Source organism: Balaenoptera ricei, chromosome 12 (assembly GCF_028023285.1).
Source record: "Balaenoptera ricei isolate mBalRic1 chromosome 12, mBalRic1.hap2, whole genome shotgun sequence".
NCBI lineage: Eukaryota > Metazoa > Chordata > Mammalia > Artiodactyla > Balaenopteridae > Balaenoptera > Balaenoptera ricei.
In genome coordinates, this window is record NC_082650.1 from 84,399,642 (window position 1) to 84,420,168 (window position 20,527).

Here is a 20,527-nt window from a genome sequence, read left to right on the forward strand (position 1 = left end):
CCAACTTATTTAGCCAAACCAGAACAATTTTATTAAATCCCAGAACACCTGAGAGATTATTACATATCCTTGTGCCAGAGAATTAAGACTTAAAAGGCTATCCGTGGGTAAACCTCCCCCAACAAATTAGTTACGTTCTGCTTCTCTTTTCCATTTGTATGTTGCTGCTGTTCCTGTTGCTGTTTTAAGGCTGTACATGTTTGAGGGACACTTCATACAGTGTACAGAGGGAAGCTGAAGTTCATTTCTAAGGTTCATTTCTCATACCCTCATGATCAAGGGAAAAAAAGGAAGGCATTAGTCACGCCAGGGGTGAGCTGGGACTCATAACTGACCATTAGTATTAAAATGATGCAGGCTTTTTTCATGTAAGTTCCTAAACAAAGACTGCTAATTTAACTCATGCCAATTTCTCATCAACTCTATTTATTGCAAGGGAAAAAATGTTTCAAGTTAAAAATAAAAGAGAACTTATTCAAAGTTCCCATTTAAGGGACATGAATTCAGAGGTGGTGACAGGCCCTCAGTTCCTTCATTCATTTAAGAAACACTTATAAGGGTACCACAGTGAACAAGACACACATGGCCCCTCTCCTCCTGGAGGCCACATGTGCCCACCCCAGGGGAACAGACGGGTACAGTATGGAGCGAGGGTTAAGCAAGTGGCCTCTGCAATCAGACCACATAGGTTCTATCCCAAATCAGCCACGTACTAGTCCTGTCCTTGAACATGTTACCTGATCCTCCAGGTTCAATTTTTTCATCCACAAAATGAAGACACTCACACAAGGTGACTGTAAGGAATAAGTATGCCAATCCCTGTAAAGGGTACAGAACAGTGGCTGACATGTAGGAAACACTTGATAAACATGGCATTACACTGCCAGAAAGCTTGAAGGGTCACCCACTGGCATGTCAGTGTGCCTCTATGGCAGTGGGCTTCAGATGTTTATGATGGAGCACTCAATCGATACAAATATTTGGTGCATGTTACCATGTCAAGTTAGATTTATAAAGTTATATACATGCACTTTCTCAACCAAAATATAAATATTAGAAAACCCGACTTTCTTAGTTTTTCTCAATAAAATAATGGAAATAAAAGTTAGTATGTTTTCTACCTACCCCCTTATAAATGGTCTTGTGACTCCCAGATGTGTGCACCCTACTTTGACCACTGCCCCAGTGGGCCTCAGTGAAATACAAGTATGTTCTCAGGAGCAGATAAGCAACTCATCAAAGTCACTTATCACACAGCACAGATCAGTTTATCTAGTAGCTGTCACCTTAGGAAGCAAGGAACGGGACTCTTCAATAATTAGGACACTGGACAAAGAATGTCTTGAAAAGGTGAAGGAGGAGGAACAATTGAACAGATATAGGTCCACACAGAACGGCTGCAATAGAGGGAGAGTGGGGGGCACTTCAGAGGGGCCACGGGAGGCGCCTAGAGGAAATGATGCAGAGTCTGGGGCTGTAGGATAAGGAAAAAGGAGTCGGGTGAGAATGGAGGGGACCAGTTTCCAGGCAGAGCAGCAACAAGTGCAAAGGCCTGAAGCCTACTGAAGACAAGAGCTGGGTGAGACACGACCAGAGGCAGGAGAGGCAGTAGAGATGAGGCTGGACCAGACCACAAAAGGCCTTTTAGACAGGCGAGCCCTCACCAGAATGGTCTGGGTCGCACTGTTATCCCCACGTTCTGATTATTTGTCCCGGATCTTTTTTGGTTTAGCAAAGTATTAATATGAGATGGGTTTAACCTGCACAAGATTTAACTTTGAAATTGTATACTCATGCTTTGAGAACATCTCCATTTGTGGGAAGAAACTTCTGTTCATTAAGTTCTTGCTTTTAATAGGAGAGGCATATTCTATACTGAATTGAAGGGAAATTGAGAAGCCCCATAATGGTGCAGCAACTAAACTTGATGAAACACTCAAAAGAACCATAAATAGAGACAACTAACAAGTTCTGTCTTGGAAAAATATTTGTTGAGAAGAGGCAAAGGCAGACCCTGCAAAATATTTGGGCTGAAACGCATAAACAGTTCAATATGGGAAAAAATTGAAATTGAGAATATCCTCCACACATCAGAATTTTCTCTGATTTTACCAGGTAGCTCAGCACATGTGGAGAGAGTGTTTTCTCAACTAAAAATATTACGGTCACTGTATACCAACAATGAACAAGTAGAATCTGAAGTTAAATTACAAGGTCCACTTACATTAGCACCAAAAAAAATGAAATAGGCGTAAATCTAACAAAATGTGTACAAGATCTAGATGAGGAAAACTACAAAACTCTGATAAGTGAAATCAAAGAGCTAAATAAATGGAGAGATATTCAATGTTCATAAATAGAGAAACTTCGTTGTCAAGACATCAGTTCTTCGCAACTTGATCTTTAGATTCAATGCAGTCCTAAATCCTAATCAAAATCCCAGCAAGTTATTTCATGAATGTCAACAAACTGAAGTTTACCTGGAGAAGCAAAAGACCCAGAATAGCTAACATAACACTGAAGGAGAACGAAGTTGGAAGAATAATGCTACCTGACTTCAAGACTTACTATAAAGCTACAGTAATCAAGACCATGTGATACAGGCAAAAGAATAGACAAATATATCAATGAAACAGAATAGACAGCTCAGAAATAGACCCTATAAATACTGTCAACTGATCTCTGACAGGCAGAACATAGGGGAATTTAGGGCAGTGAAAATACTCTGTATGATATTATGATGATGGACATATGTCATTACATGTTCATCAAAACCCACAGAATTCACACCACCAAGAGTGAACCCTCGCGTAAACTATGAACTTTGGGTGATTATGATGCATCATTGCAGGTTCATCCTTGGTTAAAAAAAAAAAAAAAAGTGCCATTCTTGTGAGTGATGTTGATAACAGGGAAGGCTACCCATGCATGTGGACAGGGAAAATATGGGAAATCTGAAAAAAATATTTTTAATTATTTGAACGTTCAAGTTGAACATTATTATGATAACGGTCAGATAACTTGAACATTCAAATAAATAATGGAGTATAACCTACTGAATAAAATAAGAGTATGAGTTTGTGCTGATATATAATTTAGTAGATGACTAAATGAAGGAGAAAAGGGTTTTTTTTTACAATTTTTAATTTATTTTACTGAAGTATAGTTGATTTACAATGTTGTGTTAGTTTCTGCTGTACAGCAAACATTCATTTCTACATATACATATATATTCAGAAAAAGTTATTCTTTACCATAGAATTCCAATAAATAAATGTATAAGGAATCATGGAATTAGAAAATTTCACAACAATAATGGTAATAACTGATTCAGGCGAATAATCATCAAACTTGTGTGTACAAGTGGAGTGAGTGAGACTCGTAAGAAATAATAAACCATTGTTGTTTGAAGGTACTAAGTGTTGAGAGGTTCATTCACAGCAATAGATAACTGGAACACGTTTGAAATAAAAAAGATCAACTAGCAATATTAAGTATTATTATCCTTATTTTACAAATGAGAACCTGAGTCACAGAGATATTAAGTGACTTCCCCAGGGTCACACAGGAAAGAAGTAACGGAGCTAAGATTCTAAGCCACTGCCTCTCAGAAGAAGAACAGCAGCTGTACTTTTTTTCTTGCATTCTACCCACCTTTGATTATTATAAAAGTTGCACAGCCTGTGTATAGCCTCTTTGTGTATGTTGACACCCTTATTGCCTCAGTCACACAGGTTCAAGATCGCAATCCTCTTGGACTCCCGGCTCTCCTCGGCTCTATGTTAGTCATCACCAGAACCTAGATCCTTCTTCCATAATGTTTCTCCCAGCCCTCACTCAGTTACGCTATAGGCGCTGCAATGGTGGAGCTAATTGAAACAATTCGTGTTATACAAGAACTTCTGGAAAGGATATAAAAACTAGAAAACTTCTTAACTCTTTTTTATCAGTTCTTCACACTACACCGTTTTCATACGTTTGAAGCTAATTTCAAGATCGGAAAAACCCATCTTCAAAGGAAACAAGAACCACACGTGTCCAAGGTCGGGTTCCCTGGGAAGCCGACTCTGAGACGGTGATTCAAGCGCAGGGCGTGCGCCTGGGACCAGCACCTAGAGAAGGGGAGGCATGCAGAGGCGGGACTGGGGAGGAGGAGGGGAAGAGCCTCAACACAGGCTCAAGCCGCGTCCACGGGGCGCCCTCAGAAGCAGCGCCGACCCCCGAGAGGCGTCCTGAGTTGGGGGGAGGGGCTGGACCTCCACCCAAGGAGGAGTTCCCCCGGGCCAGGGTGAGTGTCCCTAGCGGGGCAGCCCCCAGGAAGCTGGCTTGGAGGGCGGCGGGCTGCAACCTTCCCAACAGCTTCAGGGAGTGAGTCTTCATCCCCGACAGGCTGGTTCCGGGTGGTACATCATGGTACCCACCACAGCGTCCCACAGTGGGATAGAATCAGAAATACTAACCTGCTGGGAGCTGGGCCCCAGCACAACAGCACCCTTGGTTATTGAGAGTCACTGATCTTTCGTGACTTTAGGATAAACCATCGGGGTTGACAATTTTGTCAGCCCAGTGACTGGAGGAAACAATGTGCTTCCTTTGGGCCTGACACACTGGCTACCTCCCATCACCAGCAATCTCACAAAGACTAAAGACTGCATGTGTGTGTGCGTGTGTCTGTGCGTGTGTCTGTGTGTGTGTGTCTGTGTGTGTGTGTCTGTCTCTGTGTGTCTGTGTGTCTGTGTGTGTGTCTGGTGTGTGCCTGTGTGTCTGTCTGTGTGTGTGTGTCTGTGTGCGTGTGTCTGTGTGTGTGTCTGTGTGTCTCTGTGTGTGTCTGTGTGTGTGTCTGTGTGTGTGTGTCTCTGTGTGTGTCTCTGTGTGTGTCTGCGTGTGCGTGTGTCTGTGTGTGTGTCTGTGTGTCTGTGTGTGTGTGTCTGTGTGTGTGTGTCTGTCTCTGCGTGTCTGTGTGTCTGTGTGTGTGTCTGGTGTGTGCCTGTGTGTCTGTCTGTGTGTGTGTGTCTGTGTGTGTGTGTCTGTCTCTGCGTGTCTGTGTGTCTGTGTGTGTGTCTGGTGTGTGCCTGTGTGTCTGTCTGTGTGTGTGTGTCTGTGTGCGTGTGTCTGTGTGTGTGTCTATGTGTCTCTGTGTGTGTCTGTGTGTGTGTCTGTGTGTGTGTGTTTGTGTGTGTGTGTCTCTGTGTGTGTCTGTGTGCGTGTGTCTGTGTGTGTGTGTGTGTGTCTCTGTGTGTGTCTGTGTGTCTCTGTGTGTGTCTGTGTGTGTGTGTGTCTGTGTGTCTCTGTGTGAGTGTCTGTGTCTGTGTGTCTGTGTGTCTGTGTCTGTGTGTCTCTGTGTGTGTGTCTGTGTGTCTGTGTGTGTGTTGGGGAAGGGAGCATAATTTATTTTTATCTAAGTGACACTAAGCAAGGAGAAAGTAAAAAACAGCTTCGAGTCTACAATCCAAATACACCTAGTAGGTTGATCAACTGGAGGGCAAGCATTTCAGCGATTCTAAGCCAGCCACCCAGATGTGAAGTGCAGGAAACCCCATTCACAGAACTTCTGTTTTTAATGGGACTCTTCACAAAGTCAAAGCTTTGAGGGGTTTTCTCATTAAAGAGAAACTGGAAGAGGGGGCAGACTGCATGCCTGGGTCTCACTGCTCTGACATGTGACCGTGTCCATCACAGACCCAAGAAACACACAGCTGCCCCCAGAAGCTGGGGTGCAGGAGCAGAGAGGCCCCAACCCACCCCTAATTCTTGCTGGATTCAGGGAGTGACTCAAAGGATGTACAGAGATCCAATTTAAAGTCCGCTCACTTGTCTCATGTGTCCTTATTAAAAGGTCGACTTGAAGTACTTGACATTTTTTTGCAACTTGTTGTCTTCCCTCTAAATTTACAAGGGCAGCTTGGAATTTCCTAGGCACTTAGTAAGTCTTATTTGAACGTCCGAACGTTCTAGCAGTAATTTACGGCACCAAAATATAAAATCGGGGGCAGGGTGGTAGGAGTGCAGATGAGAAATAGTCATCTCTTTCTCTGTGGTTGCTAGGTTGAGGATGAAATAGATTGTATTTGCAAACGGTTGTGAACATTTTTTCTCCCTTTTGCCGGAGCTCCGGGCTCTACGCAGACAAGGGACATAGTCACCACCTCTTAAAATGCTGCACAGCGTTGTTAATCGCTGACTAAAGATGCCCTCTGTTCTGTGAAGTCCTTCTCAACGTTACTGCAGATATCTCTGTAAACTCAGATCATTTTTGTGTATAACAGAGAAAGTAGATCTTAAAATTCCTGCAGTGCTTTCTCCTTCCCAATGCCACCAAAGCCACTCAAAAGAAACCTTGTTTTAAAGCTTCACACTTGGCACAGGCCTGAGAGCTGGCCATCATCTGATTTACAAATAGAGTCAAAGCTATTTTTAAGTTGTGTAATAAGCATACACAAAAACTAACCTTTCCTTAACTTTTTAAATACCCTTCATAGCGCCATATGCTGCCTCTTCTGACATCTGTGTTCACCAGACAGCTCTGCAGAAAATCCCTGAAGGGAAGGAGAGTGTGTAATTGGAAATCCAACTAGGTCCAGAAATAGTCTCTATCGGGAAAAAAAGAATTTTCCACCATATATGTGCCTGGCTTAGTACTTCCCGGTTAATTACTTTTGGCAGCTCTCTGCTGTTCAGTAATGTACAATAATGAACTTATGGAAATCACTTTTGCAGCTAAAAGTTTTGACCTCTTTACCAAGTTATTAAATATTCTTTCATCAATACCCTCATTACTCAGCATTTTCTTTGATCACAGATGGACAAAGTGGGAAATGGGGTTTCCACCACAGATCCATGGAAGACAAAACCTTAAGATATGTTTCTGCTTCGTGGTTTAATGTCACTTTTAAGCCAAGGAACTCTTCAGTGAATTCAATCCATACAGAAAACACAAGTATTTCAAACAAAAAAATTTCCTTTGGTCCCTACATACTCCTTTAATTTTTTTCTCTCCTGCTTCCCCTTGCTTACAAATATCTCAATAAATAACAGTTTCATAAATAACATTTTGTTCCATTTAGACCACTGAGTATAAAATAGGTCAAATGAAAACCCACTAAAAGTAAAAAAAATAAAATGGTACAATATAAACTAAATGTTAGGTTCTATACACATGAAAAACCAATCAAACCAGGCTCTGGGCTGCTAAATGTACATGGCATTTATTATGGCAAGGTCAGTAATCTGCAGCCCACAGGCCAAGTCTGGCCCGTGCCTGTTTTTGTACAGTTCATGAACTAAAAATGGTTTTAAATAACTGGGAAAAATAAAAAGAATAATATTTTGTGACACATGGAAATTATACGAACTCCAAATTCAGGGTCCATAGATAAATTTCTGTCGGTGCACAAACACGCTCCTTTGTTATGCACCATCTATGGCTGCTTTCACGCTACAATGGCCAAATAGCTGCAACCAAGACCACAGGCCAGCAAAACCTATCGTGTCGACCATCTGACCCTTTATGGAAACAGTTTACCGACCCCTATGGTATGGTGTTCTTTTTGGGAAGACATCTTCCTTCCTCAAGGGATGAGGAGTAAGGTTGAAGGCCCACTCCAGCAGAATCAAAGAGCCATCAACAGAGACACATGGCATTAAAAAAAAAAAGCTAAAACACACACACACACACACACACACACACACACACACACCCCTAGCCTCATGCCACAGGCTTGTGCTCAGGAGGGAGGCATCAGGGCTAATGTCTGATGCTGGGGGATGCTTTGGTACAACATAGCTGACATTCCCAAGTGTTTACTGTGTGCCAGGCACCATGGTAAACGTCCTAAAGCAGCACACTACAAAAAGGAAAAAGAATAAAAATTTTTTTAAAAAAGGAAAAAGAAATGGGTGAAATTAATTTTAATAACATTTTATTTAATCCCATATATCTAAAATATTACCATAAAATTTGTAATCAATGTAAAAAAATTATTGAGTTTTGCTGCATTTTTTGGCACTAAAAGTATTCAAAATCCAGTGTGTACTTTTTTTTTTAATTATTCTGTTTATTTATTTTTGGCTGCATTGGGTCTTCGGTGCTGCGCTCGGGCTTTCTCTAGTTTCGGCAAGCAGGGGCTACAGTTCGTTGTGGTGCCCGCGGGCTTCTCATTGCGGTGGCTTCTCTTGTTGCAGAGCACGGGCTCTCGGCGCATGGGCTTAAGTAGTTGTGGCACGTGGGCTTAAGTAGTTGTGGCTCGTGGGCTCTAGAGCACGGGGTCAGTAGTTGTGGCACGTGGGCTTAGTTGCTCCGCGGCATGTGGGATCTTCCCTGACCAGGGTTCGAACCCGTGTCCCCTGCATTGGCAGGCGGATTCTTAACCACTGTGCCACCAGGGAAGCCCCAGTGTGTATTTTATACTCACGGCGCATCTTAATATGTACGAGCCACATTTCAAGTGCTCAAAAACCACAGGTGGCTGGTGGTTACCATACTGGACAGTGCAGCTCTAAAGCACTGTATCGTTTAATCCTCACAACAGTGTTCTGAGGTAGGTACTGTTCTTGTTGCTTTTGTGCAGATGAAGAAACTGAGACTAGATGAGATGAACGACCTGCCCAAGGCCACATAGGTAGTAAGAAGTAGTGCTAAGGGCCCATTTCCAAGGTGGCTCCAGCGTCTCCCAAATTGTACGGGACAGACCCGGCAGACACAGCTAACCCGACCACTCTCTATTTCAGTGAACCCAGACTTGACTTGAAACCATCAACACACCACTCCAAGCAGCCTCTACTATCAACTTGAGTTGGCACGTGAAACGAAATCTGCTTTGCTTCCTTGTGAGAAGCATAAGGACAGGACCTTTGTGCGGTCACCAAACATTTACGCCACCAATATTGTGCCATGTACAATCTGGTGCCTGATGAATGTTTGGAATTCGCAAAATAGTAAATGCCCTGTCTTACCTATATTCCTGAGGAGATTTAACACGTATTTCAGTGAAATTTAAATTTATCATACTAAATCATTTCTGCCAGCTACGTTTTCATAAACGTAAACTCCTAACATTGTCCTGCCAAAAGAAGCTACCAGGTGCTCTTAAAACACCTCCCTCCCTGTTTATTTCCAAGCGCTTTACCACTCTGGTTTTCAGATTTTAATTCATGCATCACTTCTTCAGAACTAAAGACCCACAGACCTGCCCACCACCTCCCTACTCCACTGCCTCCACCAAATCTTCTTTGATCAGTTTCACACTCACTCTTGCAAAGGAAGAAAGTCAGGTCGTGGGGTTTTCCTAAGGGAAGTGAAGACTAGATGGGACAGAGGACCACCACAATTTCCACTCCTCCAGTTCTGTCACTGTACCTTTGGTATGAGGTCCTCTTAGCCCAGACCAAGATGTGATGAGTTACAACTCCACTTCTTATTCACACTTACAACCACAGTGATAATAAAATGCCTCTACCCCATGCCCTCAAGCTTCAAGTGAGGCATACGTCCACCATGAACAGCCCCTTTCTCTTCTCCGTTTCCCTGTGCGCCCTCCCCTGATGCCAGGATGGGTGTCAGCCCTTGCATCCCAATAGCCCACAATCCAGCAGGGATCCAGGTTAGTGCAGCACCAGGAAATATCTCCAGTTCTGTTTCTTTCCCCAGTGAGCCACTACTTCTAACGTTTATCCCCACTTCCTACAAAGAGATGACAGATCTGCACAATTTAGAGGAAACTATAGCAAGGTTTTCTAAAATCATATTGCAATTTTATTCATCTCAAGTTCAGACTTCAAAATATTTCTTTCTCTTCTGTTTCTTCTTACATCAAAGGGAAAAGTACTTTTTAACGATAATCCACTTACCCGTGCTCTTCTGATTCTCTTCTTACCCTGAATTATCCACGCCTCCCCTTTGCATCAACCCTTTTACCTCTCTACTGTGTTTTTTAAGAGACAATCCGCCTCTCTCCTTTCAACCGTGAAACTTCTACAGAGTGGTCTACTGCAAAGGTGATATTTGAATCAAAACCTGAAGCAGCTGAGTCGTGAAGACATCTGGCAGAGTGCATTAGAGGTAGACAGATGAGTAAATGCAAAGGCCCTGAGATGGGAGCATGCTTGGTGTGTTGTAGGACCTGCATGAAGTCCCGAGAGGCTGGGGAGTGAGGTGGGAGTCCTGTGAAACGAGATCAGAGGGGGCTAGATTGCGTAGGTTTCACAGGCCATCGGAAGGCTATTGGCTGATACCGAGATGGGGAGTGACAAAATCTGGCCTATGTTTTCTGGCCACTGGATTGAGAATAGACTATAGAGCCATAAGTGTAGGGAGAAAAAAAAAAAAAAAGATAACCTAGGAGGCTACTGCAATAATTTTTTTTTAAAAAGAGTGGTCTACACGTTCTGATTATATTTCCTCGCCACCTATTTATTACTGAAAACTTGGCTCCCAACAATCAACTTAAAACCATTCAATTGAGGATCTCCAATGCCCTTTTTCCTGTCCTCCTCTTCTCTGACCTTCTGGGACACTTCATACTGTTAAAACCTAACTTCTTGGTCTTCTTCCTTCCCTTGGCTTCTGAGACATCTCAGCATCTCCAATCCATCCCTGTTTTGGCTGCTCATGTCCAGCCGTTTCATTGACTTCTTTCCCTCCTCCCAAGCTCCTGTCATCAGGCTTGTTCTTTCCATGAGCGTTGCCTCCTGTACGTCCCATGCCTTCCCACCAAGACTTCGAATACTGTCTGCCTCTATGAAAACAACGCCTTCAACTCTATCCCTAGTTACAATTTCAAACTTATCTGCTGCGTATCTCCACCTGGGTGTCTCCCCACACTTACATCTAAAGCAGAATGTAACATCTTTTCAGAAAACACACACACACAAAGCTCTGTCTCCTTCTCATGCCTGCCACTCCCAGCCCTGGGCTCTTTCCTCTGGCACACCCTTCCCTTCTCTCATATGTGAAGTAACTGTTCCCACAAAATGCCAAATACATCAGCAGAGGTGGAACACTCATGAATGGACATCTGTACAGCTCTGGGTGTAAAAGGTAACAGTACCAGGCACCAGGTCACACAAAAGAAGCACTATTTACCAACCACACTGAAGTTTCGACACAAACAAGAAATAAAAACTCTCCAGCCTCTGCACTTTTAATATTCTACTTATCCTTCTGCAACCTCTGAACCTTCTCTAATGCCTTCCTTCCTCTTCTGTCCCACCCCCCATTCATTCATGTGTCACATACCGCAAATAATCAATAAATAATAAATTAACGGGGGGAAACGTCATTCGGGAAACAAGGAGTTCCAGCATTGTAAATCCTTCTTAACAACATAATGGATCAAACAGCAACCCCGCCCAGATTCTTACAGGATCTGATCTCTGCTCCCACCACAAGCCCTCAGTGACTCATTCCCCGTTAGAAGAGCGGCAGTACACGTTTAGCTTGGAGTTTAAAGAATCAGTCTGTTCACTTTCAACTTCACTCCATCACTGATGGATAATCAAACCCCAAGACCTGTTTCTCCACTGCTTTAAATTAACACCAACGTTTAGGGCTAGTGGCCACTTGAAAGGCAAATACAGAAATCTGGGCGGGACCTTCAGCTGCCTTGAATCATCACAGACTTGCAAAGGCTTGCCTTTCACCCTCAGGTTTTCCAGTACTTGGTCGGAACAATCCATGAGAATCCTTCTAACTGAAGGGCAGTTATCCTCACTTTAACGCAGCTGAGAATCACTTGTGATGACTGCTTAAAATAAAGTTTAGATTCCCAGACCTTACCCATGTCTTGAGAGGGTGACCATGAATCTGCATTTTGAATAAGTATGACTCACATTTTGAGAAACACAGCAACAGAATTTAGTTTTAGAAAAGATCTGAGGTGCCCAGCCCCACTCCCACCCCTTGCAGAACCATGAGTCCATAAAGAACAACTCCACCTTGAGCTGAAATAAGAAACCTGCACAAAAATGCAGGTAAGCATTTCTAAACTCCTTAGTTAGCCTTATTTTCTTCCATATCAGATAAAGCAACATTCGCAAATATATCCTAAGTATCACACAGAGCTCCCCATATGTTCGGAGAGTTTCCTAGAGTATAACAGAAGTAGCATTCGGCTGCAAATGTGGGTGCCTGCGATCTGTTTCCAGCTCTACCACCAACAGGCGTTTCACCCTGGGCAAGTCACCAGACACCACCCCTCAGTCTCCTCAGCCATAAACTAGGTGATTGATTTGGCTTATCTCTGAGACCCCCTCCAGCTCCAAAATTCTACGAAGCCCAAACTAAATTAGGAGGAGAGCTGGCATTGCAACTTGCAACTCTTACATCCAGATTAGATTTCATGAGATCCAGCTCTGAACTACCACAAGCAGACGAGAAAATGATTTTCAAGGAAGACTGACACCACACTGCATCAGTATCCCAAAGTAAAGCAAACAAAAAATATCTCATGCTCTTCCAGGCAGTGGAAAACCTTCAACTTCAGAACCGTCAGTACCAACAGAACCAACTTCACATTCAGGCTGTACCATTTAATGTGTTATCCCAGGAAAACTATTCTCTCTTAGCCTCAGTTTTCTCACCTCTAAAATAAAGATAATAGTGCCTTCCTCCAAGGGTTATGGAAGTTAAAAATTGTGCATAAAGTCCCTGGCACTATAAGGAAACTCAATATTTAATATGTTACGTTCCTTCCCATCCCCTCCTAGTGAGGTGCCTTTTACAGAGTCCCCAGTTCAAGATCATCCCAACAGGTGACTAAGAATCACCTCTGACATAACTGTTGCCATCATCTTCTAATGACAATAGGTACCAATTTCTTGAGTAAGTCCTATGTGTTTAAGTGCTTTAAATGTTACCTCATTTCACCCTCACATTAACTGTATAATTGTACAAGGCGGAAACCACTGCTCTTCAGATGATAAAACTGAAGCCTGGTGAGAAGGTGACAGCCCACAGACACACAACCACTGATGGAAGGGCATCAGATAGCCTGGCTTCAGAGCCCACGCTCATCGTGACTACACTCTGGTCCCTTATCCTCAGGTCCCACCTTCTTACTAATATATATTACACACAATACCAAAGACATGGGAAAGAAGAACCCACACCCTTTAAAAATAATTCTCATGCCACTGCAAGTTCAAAATGAGCTCTACTGGCACAGCTGCCTGTGAAAGCCTTCCCTGGGAGACCTGCACACATAACATACTAATTCATCTACGCTCATGAAAACCAGGGTTACTGATTTTGATCTACAAGCCATGAAACGGCTGCTCAGGAGCTTTGCTTCCACCAGAAAGCCATCCAAACTGAACTGGATGAGTTTTTTAAGTTCTTCAGCTAATATTTCAAATTATAAAATATTGACTTCCCATCCTTACTGAATCAAGATAGAAAATAAAGTACCCCATAGTCAATGAGAGAGAGATAAAAAGACAATAAAGACAAAGAAGAGGGCTTCCCTGGTGGCGCAGTGGTTGAGAGTCCGCCTGCCAATGCAGGGGACACGGGTTCGAGCCCTGGTCTGGGAAGATCCCACATGCCGCGGAGCAGCTGGGCCCGTGAGCCACAACTACTGAGCCTGCGCGTCTGGAGCCTGTGCTCCGCAACAAGAGAGGCCGCGATAGTGAGAGGCCCGCGCACCGCGATGAAGAGTGGCCCCCGCTCGCCGCAACTAGAGAGAGCCCTCGCACAGAAACGAAGACCCAACACAGCCATAAATAAATAAATAAATAAATAAATAAATAAATAAATAAAAAGACAAAGAAGAATGTTTCATTCTTAAAGAATAGAAGGTAAACACCCCATTAGCTCTCCAAGATTTTAGGGCAAGAAGAAAAGGCAAGTTATTAAAGGATACAGACATACACATAGAGTTCACCTCACCCGAACCCTTCAGTGGGAAGATGGAAGCAGGCTTGGTGCCATAAATAAATAAGCAGAGCCAGGAGATGCCCTGCCTTGCACCCAAGTTTGCAGTCAAGATTTTCCGTTTAGGTTTTTTCTTTTTTTCTTTTTTTTTTTTTTTTTTTCTTTGCCGGGGGGGGGAGAAATTTTATTTTTTTTAATATTATATTGAAATGCAAATCAAAACTACAATGAGGTATCACCTCACACCAGCCAGAATGGCCATCATCAAAAAATATATTGAAGTATTGTTGATTAACAATGTTGTGTTAGTTTCAGGTGTACAGCAAAGTGATTCAGTTATACATATACAGGTAACTATTCTTTTTCAAATTCTTTTCCCACTTAAGTTATTACAGAATATTGAGCAGAGTTCCCTGTGCTATCAAAAAGTCTACAAGCAATAAATGCTGGAGAGGGTGTGGAGAAAAGGGAACCTTCCGACACTGCTGGTGGGAATGTAAATTGGTGCAGCTACTATGGAGAACAGTGTGGAGGTTCCTTAGGTTTTTATCTTATATCAGGTATATGTGAAACCAGCGACAATGAATTCATTAGTGGAGGAAAGGGGTGTATTCTTTATTATTTGAAGTAAATTTCATTCAGGAAAAACAATGAAAGTTTCCAAATGAACATTTCAAATTGTAAAAAGAGATCGGGAAATAAAGCAGCAATTATGGTTTCCAGGATATCAGAAATAATTCAATTCCTTCACACACTTTAAAAGATGAGAAGATAGTTCTCATTTATGACCTGTGAATTCAAATGTTCTTCACTTTTTTTCTTGATTTGGCATGGAACTCCAGGGCAACATCACAGTAAAGGAAGAGGTAAAAGCCAGGAAGGTAAGAAATAAGGGGACAGACTCACTCTCCAACCAACAGACTGACTTGATTTCAAACGCCAATAGATGCTCCATCTTCTCTCCTCTGGTAATTGCTACCTGCTGAATTTTATCCATTATATTTACTTAACTAACTCTTTTGTACAACAAAAGATAAGATTAGGAACCTAGTTCTATTCACCATAGAGGATGATTATAGTGGTGTTCGTAACAATAAGTACACTTCAATATCTGAATCTCACCACTAAAAACGCATTAATATACCCTTAGAGAACTCCTCAAAGTGTATTAGAAACACTTTTTCTCAAGGGCTGTTGTTCACCAAAGAATACATAAATAAAAATAATTGATCCCCAATAAATATAAAATTAATATATTTAAAAATGAATAAACTAACTGTAATGCAATCCATGCTACTGGCCTCAAGGGTGGAAATGTAAACAAAATTTTTCCCATATCTGCCAAACAAATAAACGAACTTTTCCTTGAGGACAAGCCATACTTTTCTGCCTTTATTAAGGTATATGCTGCAATTCAAATGCTTTAGCTATTACTATTTCTGACACAAATTAAGCTAGAAATGCATTCTGGTTATGGTGAAACACCGCCCTGCCCCAGGAATTTCTAAGAACAGCAGGACTGCTAGAAACAGCCACTCAGAAACAATCCCTCCTTACCCAGCTCTGCTAGCAGGCAGAGCTTTATTAAAACCAATCTTTCCTTGGCAGGACCTCTTGGAGTCCATCATAAGAAAATGATGAAATAATCAGACCTAAAATGTATTTATTTGCTTGTGTTTATGTGGCAAGGAAAAAATGAATCCTAGGAAGATCCAGACCCCACTAATTTAGAAAGTCCTCCTTTATCTACATATTGTTACACCTGGAGAAATCAGATAAAGCAAAGGATGTAAAGACAGGGAGGGAGAAATGTCTTGGTCCTTAAGTCCTAACTTTACAGGAAGCATCTGCTCTGAGAACAATGACTCAGAGCCCCTGATAACAAAGTTAACATTCTCCTTTGAAAGAGGGAGAATGGTTGCAATGGTATTTTCAATGAAACTGTATGTCAACTGCGTCCAAAACAGCCCCTGAAAGTAGCGCATTTTCTTCTCTTTCTTTTTCAAAGATCCATTAAGCTCCCAGGATAGTGTTGTCCGACCCACTTTAGCCTTACCCAAAAGCATGACAAACTTTCCTCCCAAAGGAAAAATCTAATAATAAAGTTTAAAACCAAGCCACAGTAACAAGCACCTCAGTGTTCCTACTATTTGTAGAAAAAAGAAACAAGACTGACGAAGGAGACTGCCTAAAAGACAACGTAGGAGAAATTCTAGAATAAGCACACGCAAATGTCCGAGCAAAGCCCAAATATTTATCAAGATCATCCTTGTTATTCTAGACCTTTGCATTGTAGTAAAACTGTCACACTAGTAGAGCCAAAATGATAATTCTTAATGAATAAATAATGAATGTGGAACTACCTTAAGTGTTGTCTGCTGTGCCTTAGTATTTCAATATTTTCTTTAGCCATTATCACAGGACCAAGATTCATTCATTTTCAGAATAAATAGTTCAATAATAAAAGTAAGAGATCTGCCCCCATGTAAAAAGGAAATGATGCTTCCTGCATCTTCTTCTTCAATAGTATTCCTATTTACAATATTAACAGCTACTGTTTATTGAGTGCCTAATAGGTACTAGATACTGATTTTAACTTTATAACTGCCCTGGGAAGTACATTATCCCCGTTTTATAGATGAGGAAATTGAGGCTCAGAGCATTTAAGTAACCTGCCCAAGATCACACAGCTAGTGCTAAGACTCAATCTCAGATCTTAAGTGCTAACTGCATTGCTTCTCCAGGGAAACAAGGCCTCCGGCTTTCCTGACACTACTCCTATGAAAGACAAAGTGGCCTGGCCGCCGCACACATCACCTCTTCCTGACTCCAAACTTACCCACCCAGTCAGTCAACTTCCCAATGGAGAAAGAACCTCAGAGGTAGATAAACTTTGATTTTATCTCATTTCATGATGGCGTTAATTTCTCTATGCTGGTAAAGGATAAACATCTATATAATGAGCTACTGTGGAATCTCATCCACCCTTCATTTTGTGCCCTTAAATGATTCTTTTAAAAGATAACTCTTAATGTTATAGGAAGTTATGCCTCAATTTCTGGCCTCTGACTAAACATCTAAACATGCTTCTAGTTAACAGTGTTTATACCTGGGTGGTAGGATTACAGGTAGGATTTTGGTTTATTCCCTTTACTTCCAGTATTTGCCAGGTTGCTAGCACTGAGTATATATTACTCTTTCAATTAGAAAAAAATTAAATGTTCATTTTAATGTGAAAGAAAGTTTACCTATTTAACTATTTACCCCCCAAATTATTCTGCCCTTAGTATTGAAAAAGAAGACATTCACTGACCCAATTTAATCCAGGGCCTGGTTAGAACTCAAATTTAAAACAAGATATGTAGGTTCTTTTACAAATGGCTCCGACTTCTTTTACATTATTTTTCTTTTTTTTCCTGTTACTTAAAAAACTAAAAAATATTCCATAAAACTAGATTTTAACTTTAGTTCTTCTTTTCCTACCCACAGGCCTACTTAGTAAAATCCTCTGCACCCAATAAATATGGTCATACCTGGTTTGTATAAACCATACATAAATATGGTTTTGTGTCAGACTGTTAACTACGCCCATTTCCTCTTCTGGGCACACACTGTCCTACCCGCCCAGCCTCCTGTGCAGCTAAAAGTGGCCATCAGAGGAGGGAGGAATGATACGAGCCACGTCCAGGCCTGGCCCGTAAAGACCTCCCACAGGACCCACTCCACGCTCTTCCCCTGCAGATTGGAAGCCACGTACTGATGACGACAGAGCCACAAAGGGGAAGGAACCTGGGCCTCACAATCTCCACCTGGAAGAGCATCCCAGGAACATCATTTCGGACTCCACATGAGTAAGAAACAAAAGTGTATTGTGTAAGCCACTGAAAATGGGGGGCTTCTCCACTACGTTACATAGCACGTGGCTTTATTAACATACTCCAATTATTACTGCAGATGAGTAAGACTCTGCTGTTATCTTACCTTTTTCAAAGACTCCTTCTGCTTCCAGGACAGAGACGGCAAGGTTCGCTGCTATCTTGACCAGCTCCGCCTTCACAGTGACCTGTGAGGGGCTGTGTTCCAGAAGCTCCACCCCAATGGTCACATTTCCTCCCGGCCTGATGATCCCAGGGGCTGTCACCAGAAACCTGGGCCTAAAGAGTTCCCAACAGCAAGGGAAAAACAAAGCTTCTTACCCTCACATCTCCATTCTTTTGAGATCCTCAAATTTCACAGAGAGTGAGATAGACTCCCTATCCTGTGCCAGTTGCAAATGTTCCAATTAATATTGCCTCACTGCTCCATTTAGCAACTGCACTGAAATGCTATTGAAACAATAATCCCCATAAATCCATTTTTTATCCAGTTTTATTGAGATATAATCGATTTGACTTTCATGCATCATGAGATGATCACAGTAAGTTTAGTGACCATCTATCATCTCATATAGATACGAAATTAAAGGAATAGAAAAAATACATATTTTTCCTTGTGGTCAGAACTCGAAGGATTTACTCTCTTCTTAACTTTCATATATAATATACAGCAGTGTTAATTATATTCATCACGTTTTATTGATACATTCCCATAAATCAATTTTAATGCGGTCATCCATGTACTGTTAGAGGACCGGCCTGTGTTATTATTTCCATTTTATAAACCACAAATAGCACAGGAGGGCTTACACTGGGACATGCAGAAGTTATCGGCAAAGTATCAATACAAGCCTGTAAACTTCTCCTTTACAGAAGACATCATCCCAGCGTAATTTTTTTTTCTTGGCTTAAAGACACACACACAGACACACACACACACACACACACACACGCACACGGATTTTGCTTGTTTCTTATTGAAACCTTTATGTTTGGATATCTACCCAAGAAAACATCATCTAATCAACACCACTGATTAAAATATACCATCTGAAATTAAACTATCAGTGGTGACATTTCCAGGTAGAGGAGAGCATAATAATCGCTGAAACAGCACTTTCTCTGCCCAAGCTAGGGATTAGGGCTCAAGGGCAAAAACCTTTGGGGGGAAGCGGGGGAGTGCTTTCCACTACTTAGGTGTCTCACCCCGTTATCTTCCCACGAAGTCTGCACCTAAACCCATATTTCAGCCACCTCGGCCACACCTTGTCATTGCCGAAGTTGAGGCATCTTGTTTAGAATATATATATATATATATATATATATATATGTCTTTAAAAGAAGAAGGCACATTATTGGGGAGCAAAAAGTTGAGAAAAACGCAGAGGCAACGTGGACTAAAAATAAAATGCTGTCTTTAGAAAGCAGTTACGGCCAGAGACGCTTAAACAACCTCGCGGGTGGAGAAAGCAACTGTCCCGCGAAGAACCGAGGGGAGGCGATGCATGATCAAATCTCCAGGCCGGGGTCCGGCTGGGGATCGCCGCCCCGCGCCCGCCGCCCCGCGCCCGCCGCCCCGCGCTCCTACCCGGGGGCGGCGGCCAGCGCCGCGCTCCACACGCAGAAGAGGCGGGCGGCGGCCCCGAGCCGCGGGCCCCGCATCTCGGCGGCGTCTGCCCGGCGACCGCGGGCTCCGGAGGAAATTCGCGGGCAGCGCGGGGTGTGGCCTTCCACCTCCTCCCGGATCTCCGCGACTCCAGGCTTAGCAGTTTGCACTGGGCGCGCCCGCGCGCGGAGCGAGGGCTCTACTTCGAGCCGGGACGCGGCGGCTCCGCCCCTCCCGCCGCATCGCCATGGCGCTGCTCGGGGCCCCGGGGACCACCGCAAACCCGGCCGCCCGGCTCCTCGGGCGGTTTACGCTAGCGCTCCACCGCCCGTGCCCGGGGTGCATGGACAGGCCTGTCCCCGTACGGAGACACTCATAGCGGCCTTGTGAGGTGGAAAAAAATCGGTCCTTGTCCTCCAGACCATGAGTCAGAATTTTGGAGAAACGGCAAACACGCACACACACACGCGCCAAACACGGGTGTATTCTCTGCTAGTTGTTCAATACATACGAATGAATAGGCACAAGAGAAAACCTTCTTTCCCTTGAAACCGAAACTCACGTATATCGTTTGCCTCTCCAGGAAAATGTGGTTTCTCCGTTTAAAAGAAGAAGAGGAAGAAAATTCTGGCACATGCGAAAGTTAGGTGTTGCTCCTTAGGACTCTGAGAAACAACTATGGGGGGAGATGCTTTATACCCTGGGCTATCGCTGAACACTTCTGCTACAGAAGGTATTCATTAGCACTGTGAAGCCTGGAGCAGTTTGCGTAAACACGTTAGAATTAGGGTGGCTCTCCTATCCTTAGGAAGACCAGTGGCCCAAGGTGCCCAGCAGTTGCTGAGCTCCAGCTCCTGCGTCCCGGCTTATCTGTAGCTCCTTCCCCGCAGCTTGGTGCTGTCACCATGTTCAGATGACTCAGGTTTCACCATGGCTACACCATAAAAGCAGGGAACTGCCAGCAACTGTTGGAGAACAGGCACATTCAGTCCCTAACAACTTTAAGTTTCTAATTCATGGAGAAAAGTTTTGGATGGTCACTTTTTTTTTTTTAATCAAAGTTCTTTTTTGTTTTAACATCTTTATTGGAGTATAATTGCTTTACAATGGTGTGTTAGTTTCTGCTTTATAACAAAGTGAATCATTTTTACATATACATATGTTCCCATATCTCTTCCC

The 20,527-nt window shown here is 42.8% G+C and overlaps 1 protein-coding gene across 4 annotated transcripts in view; it reads right to left on the bottom strand.

The window, feature by feature from the left end:
- The window catches only part of CD109 (CD109 molecule), a 134,849-nt gene extending 114,907 nt beyond the window's left edge, over positions 1–19,942 (bottom strand). Inside the window, exons 1-2 of one of the 4 annotated variants that reach the window (XM_059941790.1) lie at positions 19,911–19,942; positions 17,849–18,021 (exon numbers count right to left, since the gene is read on the bottom strand). Coding sequence is in view for 1 of the 4 variants with exons in the window: in XM_059941789.1 (XP_059797772.1) it covers positions 17,849–18,021; positions 19,331–19,404 (247 nt within the window). In the remaining 3 variants the exon portion in view is untranslated. Of the gene's footprint in view, positions 1–17,848; positions 18,022–19,195; positions 19,212–19,330; positions 19,414–19,910 lie in introns of those variants that run through there. The other 3 variants (XM_059941789.1, XM_059941792.1, XM_059941788.1) reach the window with 3 other exon arrangements.
- Positions 19,943–20,527: the final 585 nt, after the last annotated feature.